Here is a 19,244-nt window from a genome sequence, read left to right on the forward strand (position 1 = left end):
ACCCAAAGTCACCTACCAAGATTCAAGGCACTTCTGTGCACTAGACAGCACAGTAAGATCAGTTTTCATCATCTGAGAGGGAAACATTTCAAGCAATGGTTTCTTTGCTTTCCACCAGACAAAATTAGTTTCACTGTGATCTTTTTCAGATGTATAACCCATGAATTTTAAGTTGGCTGTAAAAGTCCACAGAAATGCTATTTAGCATCTTCCATCTGTACGGATTTAAACGCTCTTTTAGATTAGTAACTGCAATAGTTTTGAAATGTCCTTTTCCTTGGTTACCTTCCTTCCTCTTCCTTATCTATACACTGTTTAATAGTTTTGATGACATAGGAATATTCCAGTACTTTAACAATGAAACTGAGCATGTCAATGTTTTCACTATTTAGTTAGTGAAGGAAAGACAAACATCTGCCAGTACCTGTGATTTTGTCTGATTTAATATCAGAACAGAGTTTCACTATTTAAAAATTAAGAATAATCTTCACAGACTGCTATGTAGTCCTATTGTGAAAGAAAAATTATTTCACAAAAAAATTATGAGAAAACATTCACATTTTTCTCTTTATAAGGTGCATTAGTAACATGAATTGAGAATAATGTCTGAGAATGCCAAAATAAAGGATATTTCTCTCAGTGGAATTAAGAGTTTAATACTTTGCCTTTGATCTGAATTACACAGTATTCTTTAAATCCAAGAGCACAAAATTCCAGACTTCCGTAAATAACCTGAAGCTTGCTAGCACAAATCTGTCAACTAACAAATCCCTGTTCATCTCTCCAAAGGCTGCATTTTTAAAGGTCATTAGATGGTCAGCTCACACACTAGATTTACAGACCATCTAAATATAATAGACAAAAGACATGTAAAACCTCCATTCCCCATTTGGAGCAGCAGTGCTTCTTAAGAGCATATCATCCCTCATGTAAATGAGAGAACCTGCATGCAGGTAATATTTGCAGATAATAATAGTAAGATTCTAAATTCCACTAGATAAAGCAGTCCAATTCTGCATTTGCTGTGTTTGTAGGGGTCCCAGTGATGTACACAGCAGCTTAGGAAGAGTACAACACCTAAATACTCCTTTGAAGAAAAAAACCCAACAAACTCAAAACCTTTGATTCCTGCATGAGTCTAAGTCCCCATTTTGTCCAAACTCAGACTGAAACGTGAATGATCCTTCCCAATGGATACTCAAGGCATTGGAAAGGTCTCAGTTCTTGATAAGACCAACAGCTTCAGGTCAATTACATGTTCAGTGTTAAAGTTCTGTATAAATGCTGTACTAAATCTGAATATTTGCTTGAGTGAGCCAAGTGAAATAATGAATTAGGTCCACCTTGAGTATATTTAAAAAATCTGCCCTTCAATCTGAAACACACACACTGTAGTATGAAGTGTTTCATACTTCCAGTTCTAGAAAGCTTTGTCCTGATGCAGAAATGGTCCCTCCAGGTACTGTCGTGTGTGTGTCAGTACCTCAACTGCAAAATTCCACTCCACAGTTTTTGTTTTCAAAAAGTAGACCAAGAAAATGTCAATTAAGAAAAAAAAAAATCAATATACATAAAGCAAATAAAGACAAACCTCTAAACCTAGACGTACATTTTTATTAACTTCACGAGATTGGACCATTCCCATAACACTGAAGTGTGACTATGTTTGCAGGGTCATTTCACTTTAGCTGTGCCTCCAGCCTGTCCTCAACGCTATGTGGGAGGTTTACACTAATCAGCTTTTTCTGAAGTTTAAATTGCAGCATCACATCAACAGCTGTTATGCAACATCAAGAAATGGGAGCTGTGCTGATCTATGAAAGCCAACCTGGTGCTATTTTCAAGCCTATGAATTAGCAGATATTTTTCCCCAAAAAATTATTTAAGATCATAAAGTTAAATATTTTAGTTAAGAACTAATAAATACAGTGATGGATGATGTTCTAAGAAGCCAGAGCTATTTTACAGTTAGCAATAACTTACCAGAAATTAATACCTTACAACAGGATGATTTTTCTCACAACTTTAATTATGCGTTTGTAACTTCATATATTGGAGAGTGAACATATTCCCAGAATGGAGAAAAAGTACACTACTTTCCAGAGTTTGTTTAAAAGAAAATCAAATGATCCAAATTATCCTCTTGTAAAACATAGACCACACAGCTCAACAGCCAGGAAAGCCAAATTCCAAAATTATATTCTTGCATTTTGTTATTTTGCAGCGGTAAAGGTGTCTGGCACTCACAGCAGCATCTTAAGGAACACCTATGGCATTTAAGCCTTTTACATTCTTTGAAAATCTTTCAGCTAACAGAATTTTTCTCTAAAAACAAAATTGGCGGGGGGAAAACCCAAGAGAGAGGAAAAAATAAAGTCAAACACATATCCAGTCAAAGCACACACGTATTCACGTATCAGTCGTCAGGAAGAATCAAAACATAGTGTAACTCTTGTTAATCTCATAATTGCAAGAGGCTTTTACCCATGGCTGTTAAATAATACGATCCAAATTGCCTCTCCAAGATTAAGTATATAAAGTCACTGTGCAACCAAAATAGCAAGACACCAAAGGGTATGCTACACCATTTGCATAAAGAATAGAAAGATTACTATTGTTTCCTTAACATTTAAATACACTTACTAGCAGAATAGAAATGAGTTCTTCGGGAACATGACTGTAACTTTAAATATTTTACTTCTGTAAATGCCTAATCTGATTACATTACTTTAGAACAAGCAATACATTTGCTTTTCCCATATAAAAGATCAATTTTACAGACAGAAAAGGAGTAAAGGCATTTTTGCAGAGGGAAAAAAGAAATAATCAGAGCAATGAACTGAATAATCGGAGGGCAAGAAACAGGAGCCTCGTTGACAAGCTTCATAACATTTATACTCATTCTAAAGCAGAATTTATATTGTAGCACCTAAGGAGCTGCAAATCTGCCACTGGGAAATCCACGATCATCTCCATTCTCTATGGAGAACAAGGCTTACTATTATAAAGATGCTTTCCATGTTCAGAGCCCAATCTAACTAGGTAATAATCTGTAGAAGGAATAAAGCTATCAAAGTTTCCTGCTAGTGTTGAATTATATTTTTGCTCCCTGGGGGGGAAAAAAAAAAAAAGTATTTTTTCTGGAGTAAATGAATATAGGGTAAAGTCCCAAAGAAATTGACTGCTGCAGGCACAGCTATAATTAAGAATTTTCTGGTCCCTGTATCACACGGAAACACTGGATCTCAATCTCTTGCAGTAAAGATTGGTGTATGAGGTTATTATGCAGCCCTGTACATTTCATGTCAATGCACAGAACTACTGAACACAAATTTCTACAGCTACTGTAATAAAGCTGCCATTAAAAGAACTGACTTACAAAATATCTTTTACTTACAAAAAGAGATGCAAGATTTTTTTGTAAAGATCTCCAAACCAGATGAACAAAAAAACTCTATCCACTTAGTGCCTAAAGACTGAACTTAGTCTTCCACACAAAACAGGTGATAATCTGGTTTCTTACAATAATGCCCAAGATCTCAGTTTGGGGTCATGTCTGTAGGCACTCCAGATTCAGGACATATCACCCCCTATTCCAGTCTGAGCCCTGTGAGATGTCACAGTCTTAGCACAGACAGGCACACAGCCAGTGTGTCCAACAAAGCCATTTTCCCCTCTATACTTTGGATACAGGAGGTTTTCATCTCTTCCACAGGTTATCAGACGTGCAGCTGCTCACAGCTGAAAACCCTTTGGAGGACTGAATTAACCCACAGAATTGAGCCCCTGTCAGAAAGTATCTTGCAGGGGTTCCTCACAGCTGCACTGCACTGCTTAATTCATAGTCCAGCCTGGAGTCAGCAATGTGGCAGGACCAAAATATATGGAACTGGTTACTGAATGGAAGGAAAGAATTTCAGCTGAGAAGATTACAATGCTATTTGTAAGAAGCATAGAGTACATGCGCCATTATTCCCATCCCATCTGCAATTTCATTCCAGAATAATAGTAATGCTAGTGACATTTTTGTAGTATTCAATCCAGCAATGGGTAGAATGGGGGGGAAAACATCAAATTTTGAAAGTCTTAAACAAAACCAAAAGATTCTGCAAATAATTTCATGCACTCCACCAAATCTAAACAATTTCAAAAGCCACTGAGCTTATATAGAAGCTTATATAGTAGTTTTTCAGACCCTGAAATGCTTGTATTATATGAGCAACTATCATTTTTTCAATATAACATCTTTCTTACATGTGCAAATTGGTTTTGTACCTACATAGGGAGCAACTGGTGAAACACTGAGTGAAAAGAATTTCACAAGTAGTTATTTAGCAGAGACTTAATCATTCTTTAGACAGACTGCATTTTTTTTCTTTAAAGCAAATTAGAGTCTAGAGTGCAAAATGGGTATCATGACTGTTTCAAGACCAGCTGTAAGTACTCCTTTCAACCTAAGCAATTTGAGATAATTTTGCTACCTCCTAGACTACATGAAACATAGTATTTTGACTTCCAAAGCCCCAAAAGACAATATAAAAACAATACTGAGTTGGGGGACCAGGCTCTGTGCTATTCAGAAGATAACACCGAACTACGTTGACCAATTTCCCATTACTAGTCTACTATCTTGCAGAGAAAGCAGCCCAGCTCCAACCTTTAATTACCTAAGTAGTACTTACTAAACTTAGTTGCCCTAAATATCCACAGATTAAAGCAGTTCTGGAGATGATCCCAGATAGTCTTTCCAAGTAAGAACTCCCTCATCACGTGCTATTACTAAACAATCCTGTACAACCAAATAACTATAGTAAACACATACGGTACAGAAAGACACAATAGTTTAACTGATGAACTTCACATCTGAAGTACATGTTCTGCACTCAAAAGTCAATTGGCCTAGATAAACTCTCCCTTCAAACTCCACGAAATTAAAAAAAAAAATTTTTAAGAGCTTTGAGTCAGGCACAAGCACAGGTTTGTTCACACATGAAAAAATACTGAACATTTCCTTTCCTTTTTCAGCCTGCCAGCAGCAAAAGGTTCTCATTTTATCCCTGGCATTGCAACAGTGTGTTGGTGTTTTTACACAGTCCCCTCCACCCAGCAGTCCCAAAAAGCACTCCCCAGTGGTAGAAACATCACCGCAGCAAAGACCTGCAACTTCCATAGTTACAATTTTTCATCTCCATTCTCTGTGGAGAGCAGCTGGCACAAAGATGGGCCAGCCAGGAATGTACTCACCCCTTCCTAGGGAGCAACTAAAAAGATCTATACATTCCAAGGCTTCTTCTCCCTCTAAGTGGAGGACACAAAGAAGCCACAAGCACTCTGTAGTGCAGCATTGAGCAACCATGTATAACTAGCCGGGAAGTGTTAACGCTTACTGTGAAAAGTAACATCTTTCCTTTTAAAAAGCACAATAAAAGAGTCAAGTCATGAGCTGATCAGGAAGGAGGGCTGAGAGGTGATGGTGGCAGCAGCAATAGCTCCAGCCTCAATGAACTTAATATGGCTACAATTTATGATTATGTGGGGGGAAAATGGAGCTTAGCTACTGACCTTCTCTGCAGGCTTTGGGTAAGTCACATTTCTTTTTTCAGTCTTCTTTTCCTTGTCCATTTTCATTAGGCACTCTTAGGGACTACCACTGCATCTCATAACAAGGACAGACAACACTATAGCTCTATAGGGACCTCCCACCCTCAATTAGCAAAACATCACTGAAACAGGACTAATTAATATGCTAGCTTTGACTTCTTCCCTGTCTAGCCAATCCTGGCTGGCCAGTTTCTGAGAGCATCATAGTACTACTCATGGCTCATGAAGTAAGATTCAAGAAAGGAGAGAGTGGTAATATTCCAGATAGTTTCTTTCACCTTCTGCTCTGGAAGGGTCTGCATAAAAATAACAAAAGGCAAATGGACGTTGGAAACATCTCCAAGTTTCAGTGCTGGTAAAGGAAGCAGACAAAGAACAGCAGCAACAGGGAAGAGGAAGACTTGCGAAAGGCTTCAGAAGGTGAGAAAAAGCCTTACAATTTTAGGCAACAGCAAAGATCCTATGGAGGGATTTAAAAAAGCATGACATAATAAAGCAGAGAATGCAACCTTTAAAAAGGCATGAAAAGCAAAGGGAGAAAATCCTCATCAAAGAACTAAACCAGAAACAGCATCCCACCATCCAGCATTAAATCTGTAGGGCAGAGCCTCAGCTGCTCTAACTGTCATGGCTGTATTGATGGTAGAGTTCAGGGAGCACAGATATGCTGCCTGAGGCTCTAAAGAAAAACTGCATCTCTCCAATAGTCAGTTTTGGTTTAGGAGCTCACAAAGCTCAAAGCACAAGCTCATTCACAGTAAATGGAGGAGTGGGTAATCTGTTTTCCACATTTCAGTCAATTTAAACTTCTAAACATAAATTTCATTCAGAAATTCCATTCCAGAAGTTTCAAAGTTTCCCACAATCTGTGAATATCTTACATCTTGCTGTTAAAGGTTTAAATACCTTTGAATAGAAATAGATTCAAACATTTACCCTCAACCCACTAAACGATTGAGTGTATTGTGTGCAGGGGAAAAATAATTCATCAGGTTTAGGCAATCTCTGAGAATTTTCCAACAAGCATGTATGGAAACTGAACAAAGCAGAGTCTAAATTTTCATCTTCTTGCTCACAGGAAGGCACTTTTACCACTCTTCCTCTTTATGGGTAGATAATGTTGCCCTCAACATTATTAATGCAGCACCTCTCATTAACATTAAACCGTTTATCTCATCTTGCAAAAAAAGGAACAACTGATGGACAACATACAGATGTAACCTGTGTTCCATCTGAAGTGTCTGCTCTGCTGTACTTCAATTTACCAGTAGAGTCCCAGCAGGAATTAATCTGACTCAGTTTCTAAGGCTATTACAATTTCTACTAGAATGTCTTCAATGTCAGTCAACTTCAAAGAATAAAGAAAACCACCACTCTTTATTGCCTGGAAGTCTTGTCTTCCTGTAGAACAGGACTGATGCCAGTTGAATTGTTAGCAGGTTCATGGAGTATTTTCAGCCTGCTAGGTGGGTAACCACACCTATTCTGTAAAATGCCATTGGCATAATGAATACAGAACTAAATACGTATGAATAAAATTTTGTAACTTCTGAAAAAACAACTATGAGGATTCTTATCAGAAATATTAGCAGCACAAAGTTTAAAATTAATTTACTGTAACAAAATTCTAGATTTCTTACCCACCCAAAACCAAACCTCTCTCTACATTTTGATTTTTCACTTTCTTTTATCACTTTCTCTGCTGACTACTTCCCAGGGCTGACCTCTTTGCCTTGCTATTCCCAAGATTCTCCCATGGTTCACTATCCAAATGCAGCCTCCCTTCACTCATGTGTCTCTTCCATCTATCCTGCAACTCCAGGATGCCTGACTGGATAATCTTAGTCTTTCTACCACACAATTCCATCCCCCAGATTTCTCTATCTCTGTTGCAACTTCTGGAGACAATCTTCTATCTCTGTGCATTTCACAATCCACTTCCTTGCAGCCCAGTTCTGTGTCTGTACAGTTTTGTCTGAATCCTCCACACTGGTGGTCCAAGTTACAGGCTGATGAGACACTGAGAGCAGAGAGATGAAGAAATTAATCCAGCATTTTAGCATCTGTCAAGCAACCTAGTCTCTCAAAGACTGTGCTAGGCCAACCCCTGGAGTCTGGATTAATCTTCACAGGCTCATTTACAAGGCCTTTTCAACCCACTTCCTACAACAGCAAAGTCAGGTGTGGTAACATCTGCTCAGGATACAAAGCAAGTCAGCAGTGCTTTCAGTCTCAGCTGCAGTACAAGGCAACAGGTCACAGAAGTGAAATCAAAATTGCCAGGGACAAGAATGGGTAAATTTAAACACAGCTTTTATATCAACATCACCATTTTCTGAGTGGAAAATGGAGCAGATATCCACAAAATGCTCTATCTCCCCAGTCATATAGAGAAGACCATATCCAAGTACACACACATTATCCCCCACTAGAGGTGAGTCAGTCAGCAATACCATGGAGAGCTGCATGCCCAAGTCTCATTAATTTTGAAATCCCTAATTCAGGATTCCAAATATGTCCTGAGTGAAATGTAATTCATTTGATTTCCATACCATATCACAGGACAACTCAGGTTGGATGGAACTTCAGGAGGTAATATTAGTCCAAACTTTTCTTCAGACACCATTTTTCCAGGAGCCTAAATCAAAACTGAGGTATCTGGATTTGATTCTATCACGTATTTCCTCTTTGACCTCAGGCCAGTAATTTACATAACTGGTCTCTGCCTGAGTTGTCTGCAGTTACAGAAAAAAAGATGTTGTGCTACTACTACATTAATATCTGAGGAATGCTTAGGTAATGTGGTTTGAAATACAGACAAATCAGATATCTAAATACTAGAGCTGGGCTAATACAGGAAACTTGAGATCTTAGTCTAGCACTCCAGAGCATTCAGCCTGGGTGTTTCAAGTATGAACCTGTGTCCACAGACATTAAATTTGGTTCTGAAGTGGCTACATTTTAAAAACTTGGATTTTTTTTTCAGGCCTGATTCTTGGTTTCAAAGCAAAGATTTAGCTTATAAAAGTTCTCATCCACAGTGTGTTTCAACTGGACCTGAGCCAATTGTAAATAAATCTGAGTCATATGAAATAAAGATTATATTAAGTAATCCTTTTTCTAGGTTTAAGAATATAGAGTAACATAAGAAAATACTGTTTAAAATGTTTAACTTGCCTTTGTTTACTAGATCTCTACATGGCATTTTAGTCAGACCTTAATTTACTGTGTGTTAAACTGCTTCCAGCAAACTTGACACCTAGACCTGGCAAAATGGATAAATTACCCTGGAGCTCATTTTCTGCTCTGAGCTCTCCAGGGGATGCTGCTGGCAGGTTGAGTCAAAGCACAGAGAGATGTTTGTCTCATTTCTTTCTAGTATTTTGGATGCCAGTATTAATACACTGCTAGAAAATGAATAGGTCAGAAAGAAGGATGATTACCTTTCAAATTCTGTGTTCGAAGCACATTTCCTACACTGGTTCACAAAAAACCCACAAACCAATAAAACAAAAAAAACCCAACACAAACAAAAACCCCACCACTTTTCCCAGCTGACTTCAACTACATCTACCTGCATAACTGTTTAATACCCACACTCATAGGCCATGCAAAGATGTCAGAAGTTCAACCTCCACCTAGGTGTGAATTCTGATTTAGGAGACCTTGGCAGTCACATAAGAAAAGCTTGTAATAAAATGTTTGTCATTTCCCATCAACTACCCCACTGAAAATGGTTTTAAGTTGCCACACATCTATCTTCCCCAGAATCAGAAGCCATACAAATGAGATCACAATCAATAAAGTTTACCACTCAGCATCTACCAGGACAAGAAGTAGTGTGGAGTCACTAGGTGAGGGGGACAAATAAACAACTGAACAAATAAACCCAAAACAAATAAAACCCCACCAGCATATGACAAGTGGCTACAGAAATAAGCTACATGCTAGCTGATTAGTAAGTCTTTCAACTACATAAATAAAAACACAGTCACAGGACACTGCACCTATATGTTATGTGAATACCACGTGCATAAAGCAACTAAGAAATTTTTTCTTAAACCTATCTTCATTTTCATTTCCTCTTAGACGAACACAAAAATAGAATGTTTATGGCTTATAACTTTCCTGGTCTTTGAGGGCATATCATACTGGAGTAATAAAATATTTTAAATCTACATGCATGCACTATCAATAAATGTATCATACTCCAATAGTTTCACACATTCTATGCATCAAAGCAGAGAACAAGCCTGACTAATATGCAAGTGGGGAATATTTGCAAATAGCATAACAGAACACAGTAATTGTCTCTATTATCTCCATGAGACCATGGTTTTTCAGTGCTAGGTATTATATGAATGCATAGTAAGAGAACATGCAGGTCACGCTGAGCTTACTAATTTAGGCTCTTCATGAAACAAATGTTTACAGCAAAATTATTAATATCATATCCTTAAAAGTGGAGGTCTAAGGCATTTATCCCTGCTACAAAATGGAAGCTTGATCTAGGGGAGATCATGAGTGCACTGTTTAAAAGAGATACATATTATCACATTGTTTAAAGAAAATTTACATCAACAGAAAATTGCATACTCCACCAGCATTTATTTATTAGTTTATGATCCTATATATTAAGGTGTCTGCAAGGATTAAGGAAAAAAAGGATGCATCAATCCAGCACGTTAAGAATTATGCATTTAAATAAGCTCTGTGTTTGTTAAATAAAACTACATGTGTACAAGAAATAACTTTTTCTACCCCTTTGGAAAATTGCTTGGAAGAGTCAGTCCTGTCTTCTCTAGTCATCATCGATTTTTATAGAAAAAACATCAGGCTCTTGTTCTCTCTATGGGACGTTAACAAAACTGTCTAAGACTTCTATGCTTTCTCTACAATGCATCACATCTTGCATGAGTCCCCAAGGTTTTAACTAACAGTGTAAAATATACACAGACTTAATGACTTTGATCCTGACTCAGAACTCAGTTATACACACACTACTGGGAAACACATTTTACTGTAGAGGACTGATTCTCTCTCACTGCAAGAACAGAAAGCATTGCTACAATGTGCCTTTTAATTCTAACTAAAAATGCAGCATGGCTCAGGAAGACATGCTAACCCTGTCCTTGCCCCAGTCCACAATTCATATTTACCCACTAATAACAATGGGACAAACATGCTTGAACCAAATCACCACCTATTTAAAATCGGTGTAGCTCCTGAACTGTCCATGGTTGACAAGCCATAGGCAAGAAAATCCCACTGCCTTTCTGTTTCAAGGCCGCTCACTGACTAGTGGCAGAAGACAACAGAAATATATTCCCATACACTTCTAATTTACAGGGAAAGACAATTTCTGTCCATATATGGGATTACTTGAAAATATTTGCAACGGCAAAGAGTCTGGATCACTTGTTTAACAGCCTAACATGCCCCAGTGGAGCCACGTGGTAAGAAACATCAGGACACCCAGTCACCCCACCTTGTAAGTGCCCTGGGAACGCTACTTGGACTTCTGGAGGACATGGAGTCATAGGAACATTTTGAAACAAGAGGCAAGCCATTGGAGCAGAGAAGCTACAAATCAGACTTGCTGGGCAGATGGCACTGCAAGCTAGAGAGCTGATGGCAGATGGAAGCGAGAGCTTGGGTAAGGCAAAAAAATCGGTCGCAAACTAATGAGATATGTTAACATGCTAGAGACAACTACACTTCTTTTCTAATGTCTCTGCTTTAAGTGAGGGTCAGGTCAACTCCTCCACCCACAGAAATCTACACAGAACCATAAAGAAAAGGTAGCTTGGTTTCCTTCCAAGAGGAATACCCACAGCAGCCATTCAGAGTGTTAGTCAACACCAAACAAACATAAGATTCATAATTCAAAAATCCCAGGCTCTCATGAAATTTCTGAAGTCCAGAGCCTTGTACATACAACCTATAAGCTCTCTAGCCTCCAGGACAATATAAAGACCAATATCTTATCATGGCAGAGGAGCTTTCAACAACAGAGAAGTTTAAAGCCAGGAAGGATCTTTTATGGAAAAATGCTACAGAACACATTAGCTATGGTGAGGATTTGGTCTCAGTCCAGACTAGAACTGAGGTTGCCTTGGTGCTCACAAATGCTCCATCTCCTTCCTGCAGCTGACCTACAGTTCCTTTGCTGCTATGGGATAGAGAATATCTCTATGTATAGAGAGTATCTTCATGATTGCAGAATATTACTATCAGAAAAAATGCAGAGCACCTCTTCAGATATTCAGTCCTCTGATAAAAAACGCCAACTTTTCTCCTCTAGTTATGTACACACACACATATATATTTTATTTTCCTTTTTCAGAGTCCCCTGATTCTTTTTTAAAGCAGCATTGCTGAGAGTTCAGCATTTTTTTCTCTTCTGATACAATGGCCCCATAAACATTATCAATGTTTCCAGAAGAACACAATACAAAATTATCTACTTCAGTAAATGACACTAATCTCAAACCTTGTAAACTATGTGAGGTTCTAGAAGATAACAGCTCCCACGGGCTTCTAACATTTCTTCTAGAAGCTTATGGAGTGTTTATCCCAAGATATATAGCAAAGGGTGAGCCTTTCTTGCCAGTGTCATGAAGTGCAAGGGATGTCATGGTCTTACAAACTTCTATAGCTGCCATTTCCAACAACTGGGACTTTTAGCTCCTTTTACTTACATGTAAGTAAGAAAATTGGGTGAAATGGTAAATATATTATCTTCATTGAAAGCTTTTCAAAAAAGGGAGGTAAAGCTGCAGACTTGTGTGGGAAGCTAATGAAAAGAGAGAACAGCAATGGCACAGCAATGACACAAGGGATTAACAGGCTCTCAGCAAGAACCTGCATTTCCCAAGGTACTATGGAATTCTTGTATCCTAAACACACATATGAAAACATCCACATAACATAAGAAAATTGCTATATACCACACACACAGCCATGCATTTGCACAGCCCCTCATGCTTAGAGCAGACATGGAAATGATAGAGGTAAGAGTAAGTCCATCTCATAAAGGAGCCTATGGGCAACAGTGTCTTCGTATTCCAACTGAAAATCCACACTCTCACAAATTTTCTATGCAATCTCCATCAAGTCTCTTGACCTTTCCTGAGACTTCTCTCTCTGTAGACATGTGGTTACACAAGCTACATTCCCACAGAGATGACCTATATTACTTGCTCCTTTTTGATAGGTGTTCAGTCACTGCTACCTTTTTGTTACATGACAAATCTCAATCCCTGGCTACAAGACAAGAATGAAAAAAAAAAATAGAAAAAAGGCAAGTCAGCATCCCATACACTACAAAAACAAACAAACCAACCAAACAAAACAAACAAAAAAACCCTATCAAAAAAACAACCCTACCCCAAATTTGCAGGAGTTGTTTCTGAGCAGTAACAATAAGGAGTTCTTATGGACCCATTCCTGCCCAACAAACATCAATTTCAGCTATTTTCAGATGTTTCCTTTATTTGCAGCTTACATCCAGTCAGTCTTGCAGCATCTCAATTCCCCTTCAGCTGCAGAAGATACACAGTGATAAGCAGTACATAACTGCAGAATAACAGGAAGCGATTAAAAATGCTACAATTGCAATCTTGTGACAGATTTCATCTGGAAATCTGTGCTCTAACTGAAGAAACACTTTTTAAAAGAAAGGCTACTACCATCTACTGCACCATCTACTGTGACTAGAAATTATTAATATAATGCAAGTCTTGCGATATTTTTCTTAAAACTTCAGCATCCTGAGGCATATTTGGGCACATATCCCTTGTGTCCATCTCTTGTGGTTACAAAGAAAAGTGTACCTCAGAGACCTGAAATTCAGAAAGCACATCAAAATGACCCAGCTGTATTTATCTAATCCAATCATTCTTAAACTAATCTTTACAACTTTGGAAGAATGGAGGAAGCTGAACTATTTCTTTTAAACATGTGAAGAAGTCAGCATTGCTTCTGAAACTCCAATTTAAATGTAAGCATGTTTTTCCCTTGATAGTTTTACCATATCATTGTGAAAAAGTTCACTTTCATGCTAAATGGACATCCCCATCACAACTTTGACAGGTCTTTATGATCTAGCTTCTACAATTTTGTGGCCTCCACTGCCTTGACTCCAAGTGTGCTGCTAAGTATGTGCTCAGACATGATCACATTGATGCATCCACATATATGGAGGAACATGGAAGAGGAGTGGGAAAGAATAGTATTTTCTGACTATTCATCAAGAATCATCACGCTCCCAAGAGGTCCTTTTTGTGTTCTTTCTTGTTTGTTAACGATTTTGACAGACAAATCAAGAGCATCATAAGGTTACAGATGCAGAACACAGCAAACCAACCCACAAAGTTCTTAAAAAAAACACAGAAAAGCTCTTGGACATCAAAAAGATTTAGTTAAAACTTTTGGACCCACACACTTTGAGCAATGTCCTTCCACTCTTCTCTCAAGAGTATATAAGCACAGCAGTGATCTTCAATCTATACAACTGGCACCTCAGTATTACAACAAACTTGTAAGTGCTCCGAACTCTCCTAGTGCCTGGGGCTGACAGTATCCTAGAACTCATGCTGACACTATTGGCGAGAAGGCAGACTCCATTGCTATCAAAGAGTTGATCAAAGAGTCATATTAAAAAAAAAATAAATCTGAACTTTAAATTAACTTGGCTAGTGCCACTGGCAAAATGTCTCATCTCCCACACACCATAAACCACAGAGAGGCAAGGAGAGAGAGAAAGGAAATACACACTGGAAAGACAGATGGGAAGATGAAAGCATTGTGGACTAACACTGATACTAAAATGCGTCATCTATTCCTGCCCTCAATCAATTCTTATGGCCTCACCAAGATAGCTATCCTGAAGTAAAATGGATTCCAGTGTTTCCATATCATTTACCTCATCATCCCCATCCACACAATATAAATTCCTACTCTGAATACATAGTTTATCACTAAACTAGCAAAACACTATGAACTGTGTGACGGTAATGAACATAAATTACTGTGCTCAGATGTCATCTAAAACACTGCATGTTTAGCTACCCATAGTTTCAAGAGAAGCACACCTCTCCTGACTTGTGCTATACACAGCATCAGTGGAACAGAAATGAATAATCACCAAAGGAACAAAACTACAGGAATCAAATTATCGGTACTAGTCCCACAATGACCCCAAAACATTCTTTTATTTGAACATTAACTTACATCTTTGATACATAAAATCATGTCACTATATAGCACGACAGGCCTTTCTACACAGAACAGCCCTGGTTTTTGGGGGTTTTTGAAGTTTAACACTAATGTTTACACATCACTGCAGCTTGGTCGTGACAACACTACCCGATACATCTCAGGAGCTTATAGGACATGGGAAAGTTTTCCCATCTTACCTGGCTCTGTACAGTTCTTCTCTTCATGTGTCCCATTAGGTGATGCCATCAACCTTCTATTCCTCCACATTTCTGATACAATGCTTCGGTCTGGAATAGCTGATTCTCGGCCTATTTAAATAAAAAGATGTTATGCCCACTAGCACCAGTTTTTTCCTGCATCATCTCAATTGGACTATAGATGCCCACTAGCAAGAAGCATGGACACACCATGGAGTGTAAATAGGGCAAAATCTGAGGTGTGACTGGAGCACGTGCCAACAGACGTGTGCTAGGTGCTCCTAGCTACACAGGGTGCATCTAGGTGCCACATCTGAGCTGTTGGCATGTTCTGGCTATCAGAGCTATCAGAACTCTTGGCTGTGACCCACAGCAGGAAAATATTCTGCAGCAAGCAAATGCTGAAGCCTGTACCTGTGAAAGTCAACACTTAGCAGTTCCTATAGATGAAACCAGCCCAGCTATGCTGACATGAGCAAAAATCACACTTCCATTTAGTCATCTGTACTTGCACATATTACATTACTGCTTTCACAAAAAAATAAAAATGCATATGGATATGTTCCAGTTACATTTTAGTATATTCTGAACTTTTCAGTTTTGAGTATGCTTAATAATATCAAACCATTCATAACTTGTCAAAGAAAATGGAAATCACAGTGAATCCTTGTAAGTCTTAAAAAAAAACCAAACTTCTTTTAGAAATCAATGGAGCTTTTGGCAAAACTCATATTCCAGAAGCATTCTCAACAAAACCTGTTAAATAGATTACAGAAGCACTTGTGAGACTGTGTACGGTATGCAATTATAATAATCAAATAAAGAATAGAAACTCTTAATTAAATCATTTCCACCTCAATCATGTCCATTTCAAATGAACATATTATAATAACAACAAAAATTCTTCCACAGCCAATTTTAGAGTTTATATTCAGTCATCACATAATGCTCGTGTTTTGTTAGTGACTCCTGGAAAAAGAAATCTTGTTTGGAAGTTAGTTTTTCAAGAGCAAAATATTCTGAGCCACAATTACATGAAACATAGACAACAGATGGTCAGTGTTTATGGATAATATGTACTGTAAATTAGCCTGCTGAAAAAAAACCCTACCTGATGCGGCATACCATCAAAAATTAGGTTATGAGGGATTTAGCTGATAACCCAGGAGATGAAAAACTTTCATTAGTCATGACATTTTTCATGCAAACCTAAAAAAGTTCTGGAGAACAACAACTGCAACAAAAAAAAAGCCCTCAAGCTATGCAAACATATTCATACTCACATTACTTGTTTTCAAGTTGAAAAAACAAGTTGAAAGTTTTAAGATGAGCAATATGGTAATATGGTCTAAGACACTGAATTCTTACATGGATGGCTTGTTGCCATCCTAGATGCAGCTCAAACAAGCAAGGCAATAATTTGAGCACAAGAGCATTACAAACGATGACAAGTTCCAGCAGATTTTCCTTCCCTAAAGCACATGCTTGAACTTCAGCTTTAATTTAAGCAGATGACCCATCATAATTGTGCTGAAATATGAGTGTCTTATATTAAATGTAGATGGTTAGTGATGGGCTTAATCCATTTAGTTCTTAAATCCTCAAGGACTGTTGGCAGCCCTACCTAGAGACCCAAGTGCTGTCCCAGCACCTACAGATTTTGTATTTGAGGGATCCGAAGCACATTGCAGGATGAGGGCCTGAAGCTGCACACTCACAGCACAAACTGTGCCAGCAGGCAGAAAAACAAATGGGAATGACATGGTTAATTATAAATGCATCAGTTTACCAATACAGCACTTGCACAAAGGATGCAAAGACTCTGTATAATACTCTCTCTACAAAACGTAAGATTAGCACTGTTCCTAGCCTAAAATGCAGAATTTTCTGTAACATCTATACTGTAACGGGGGGAGAGGTGTTGGGTGTGTGTGCGTGAGATTGAGAAAGAAGCAGCTATCGCTGATGGAGGTTCACAACCTAAGGACAAACGAAAGGCAGCCCGAAGTTGCAGAGGGGACCACAGTAGGCTGGAGAGAACTCCACTCTGATGCGGCGGCAGGGGGAAAACTCCTCCAGGGCCGTTCCGAGGCACGGAGCTGCCCCGTGATGCCCGTTCGGCTCCCGACCCGCGGCGCGGCGGGCTGGGGCCGGGCAGCTCCGCACGAGCAGCCTCCAGCGGCGCCGCTTCCCCCTCTCTCTGCCCGGGGCTGCGGCCGCGCATCCGCCCAGCGCGGGGCTTCCTACCGAGCAACCCTCGCCGCTCCCCCGCCTCGCCCGCACGCCGGGGGATGTCCACTGCGAGACTCCAAACGGGAACAGCCACCGCCGCTTGACCCCGCCAAACCGCGGCCGCCCCGGGCCGGCTGCAGCCCCCGGGCCGCCCCAGCCGCCCGCCCGGCCCTGCCGGGCTCCCTGCCGGTCCCGCCGCCGCTGCCACTCACCCGCTCTGGAGAGCAGGCTGGACATGCACCAGGCGAAGAAGAGGATGGCGCAGATGAAGCCCAGCTGCTGCAGCAGCATCTCCCGCCTCTTGCGAACTTTCCTCAGCATAAGCAGCATGGTCTTCGGAGAGGCGAGCGGCGTCTCCTCCTGCTCCATCGGAGCGAGCGCGGACGCCGAGGGGGCGGCCAGTGGGTTGGTGGGAAAGCGGGGATCACTCCCGGCGGCTTCCCGCGGACGGCTCCATGTCGGGCGGGCTGCAGCGCGAAGAGAAGCCGATGCCCAGGGCCTCAGGTCGGCAGCGGCGCAGCGGAGGGAGAGGCAGGTGGCGGCGGGCGGGGAGGCGGCGGCAGCCCGGAGCGGGGGGGCGAGGCGTCGCGCTCAGGGGCCGGGCTGAGCCCCGCGCCCCATGGCCGGCGGCGGAGGGAGCGGCGCGGCGGCGCCCCGCGCTCCTCGAGCGGCGGCCGCCCCACAGCGCGCCGCGGGCTGCGAGTCAGCGCCGAGGGACGGACACATCCATGCGGCTCCCTGCCCGCCCGGCCAAGTTTGAAGTTTATCTCTTTCCTGCCTCCCTCCCCCGCCGCCAGCCGTAGGCGGCAGGTGGGCGACACGGTCGGCGCGGCGAGAGCAGCTGCCCGCGGGCTCTCAGCGCGGCGCCGAGCGGGCACTCAGCCCCGGCGGGCGGCCCGGCCCCTTCTCCCCGCCCCTCTCCCGCAACTTTCTGGGTGCTCCTCCGGCACCCATGGCAACGCGCATGTGCCTCCCCCACCGCCGGCCCGGGGGGAAGGAATTAACTGGAGAAATTAATCCTTTCCCCTAAACGCGCAGGAATGACCCGCTCTCGGTGTCGCGCCTGCCGTCCCTGCGCGGAGGGCAGCGGGCAGCGGCAGGTGCCGCCGCGCCGAGGTGCGGGCCGGGCCGGGCCGGGTCTCTGAGGGGCTGGAGCGGGGCTGGAGCGGGGCTGGAGCGGGGCTGGAGCGGCCGGAACGCGGGCAGCGCCCCGGGGCCGGGGGGAGCACCGGGGCCGGGCCGGAGCCGCGTCAGGCACCGATGGCTCGGGGCTCTGCCACCTGTCTCCAGGAGATGCGTTTCAAGATGGACTTGCATGGGGAGAATGGCGCTTCTGCGCGCGGTGTGCGCTGCAACGAACGCGTGGTGCTTAGGATGACAAATTAATGACCCATTTTGTGAAACGGTGTTTAGTTCCACGCTGTGCCACCGCGATTTCATTTCTTTTTTTAACTAAAATTTGGTGTTTACATTAATTAAGTGGTTACTGTTAGCCAACGAGTCGTGGGAACTTCCTCCTACAGCACACGCATCGTTTCTCTATTCCTCCCAGAAACGCTGTGCATGTGAGGAAGCACATGTAGACAAAACGGGATTAACTCATCTGATCTTCTTTTCGATACAGCGTTTGGTTTACGACAGAAGGCCTTTCAGGTGATTCCCTCTGGATCATTGTCCGTATTCTTCAGAACATACAGCACATATCTGGCATTATTTCTTGTGGTGCCGTGGAAAAATAGCCCACATAAACAACTCATCCTAAATAAAATATCACCAATCCTCGGTTTTCCCATTATTGTTCAAATGTGGTTTTTTATTTTGCTTGTGAATTCCATCCACTACAGTAAGATGCAGCAGCGCAATGCTCAGGATGCTCTGGTACACGCTGCATGTGAAATTGCTCTGGATTCATGCTGAAGACTGTCAATTGTCTCAAGTGCAAAAGGCATTTCTCGAGCTGGGGAACCAAAGAGAAACAGTTGTGTTAACTTT

General features: G+C 41.3%; 1 protein-coding gene and 1 long non-coding RNA gene across 3 annotated transcripts in view; one reads left to right on the forward strand and one right to left on the reverse strand.

Annotated features, from left to right (window-relative positions):
* SLC24A4 (solute carrier family 24 member 4) overlaps window positions 1-17,882 on the reverse strand; it is a 90,057-nt gene extending 72,175 nt beyond the window's left edge. For both annotated transcript variants that reach the window (XM_085061523.1, XM_085061522.1), the window contains exons 1-2: window positions 17,465-17,882; window positions 15,021-15,131 (exon numbers count right to left, since the gene is read on the reverse strand). In XM_085061523.1, coding sequence (XP_084917649.1) covers window positions 15,021-15,131; window positions 17,465-17,621 — 268 coding nt within the window. In that variant the 5' untranslated portion in view covers window positions 17,622-17,882. The remainder of the gene's footprint in view (window positions 1-15,020; window positions 15,132-17,464) is intronic.
* LOC146436031 (uncharacterized) lies at window positions 17,867-19,042 on the forward strand. Its single transcript, XR_014852487.1, has 2 exons — window positions 17,867-18,368; window positions 18,877-19,042. It is a non-coding gene; the product is annotated as an uncharacterized LOC146436031 (long non-coding RNA).
* The last annotated feature ends 202 nt before the right edge of the window (window positions 19,043-19,244 follow it).

The sequence above is a fragment of the Lichenostomus cassidix genome, chromosome 5 (assembly GCF_008360975.1).
Source record: "Lichenostomus cassidix isolate B80296 chromosome 5, HeHo_3.0, whole genome shotgun sequence".
In the NCBI taxonomy this organism is placed as follows: Eukaryota; Metazoa; Chordata; class Aves; order Passeriformes; family Meliphagidae; genus Lichenostomus; species Lichenostomus cassidix.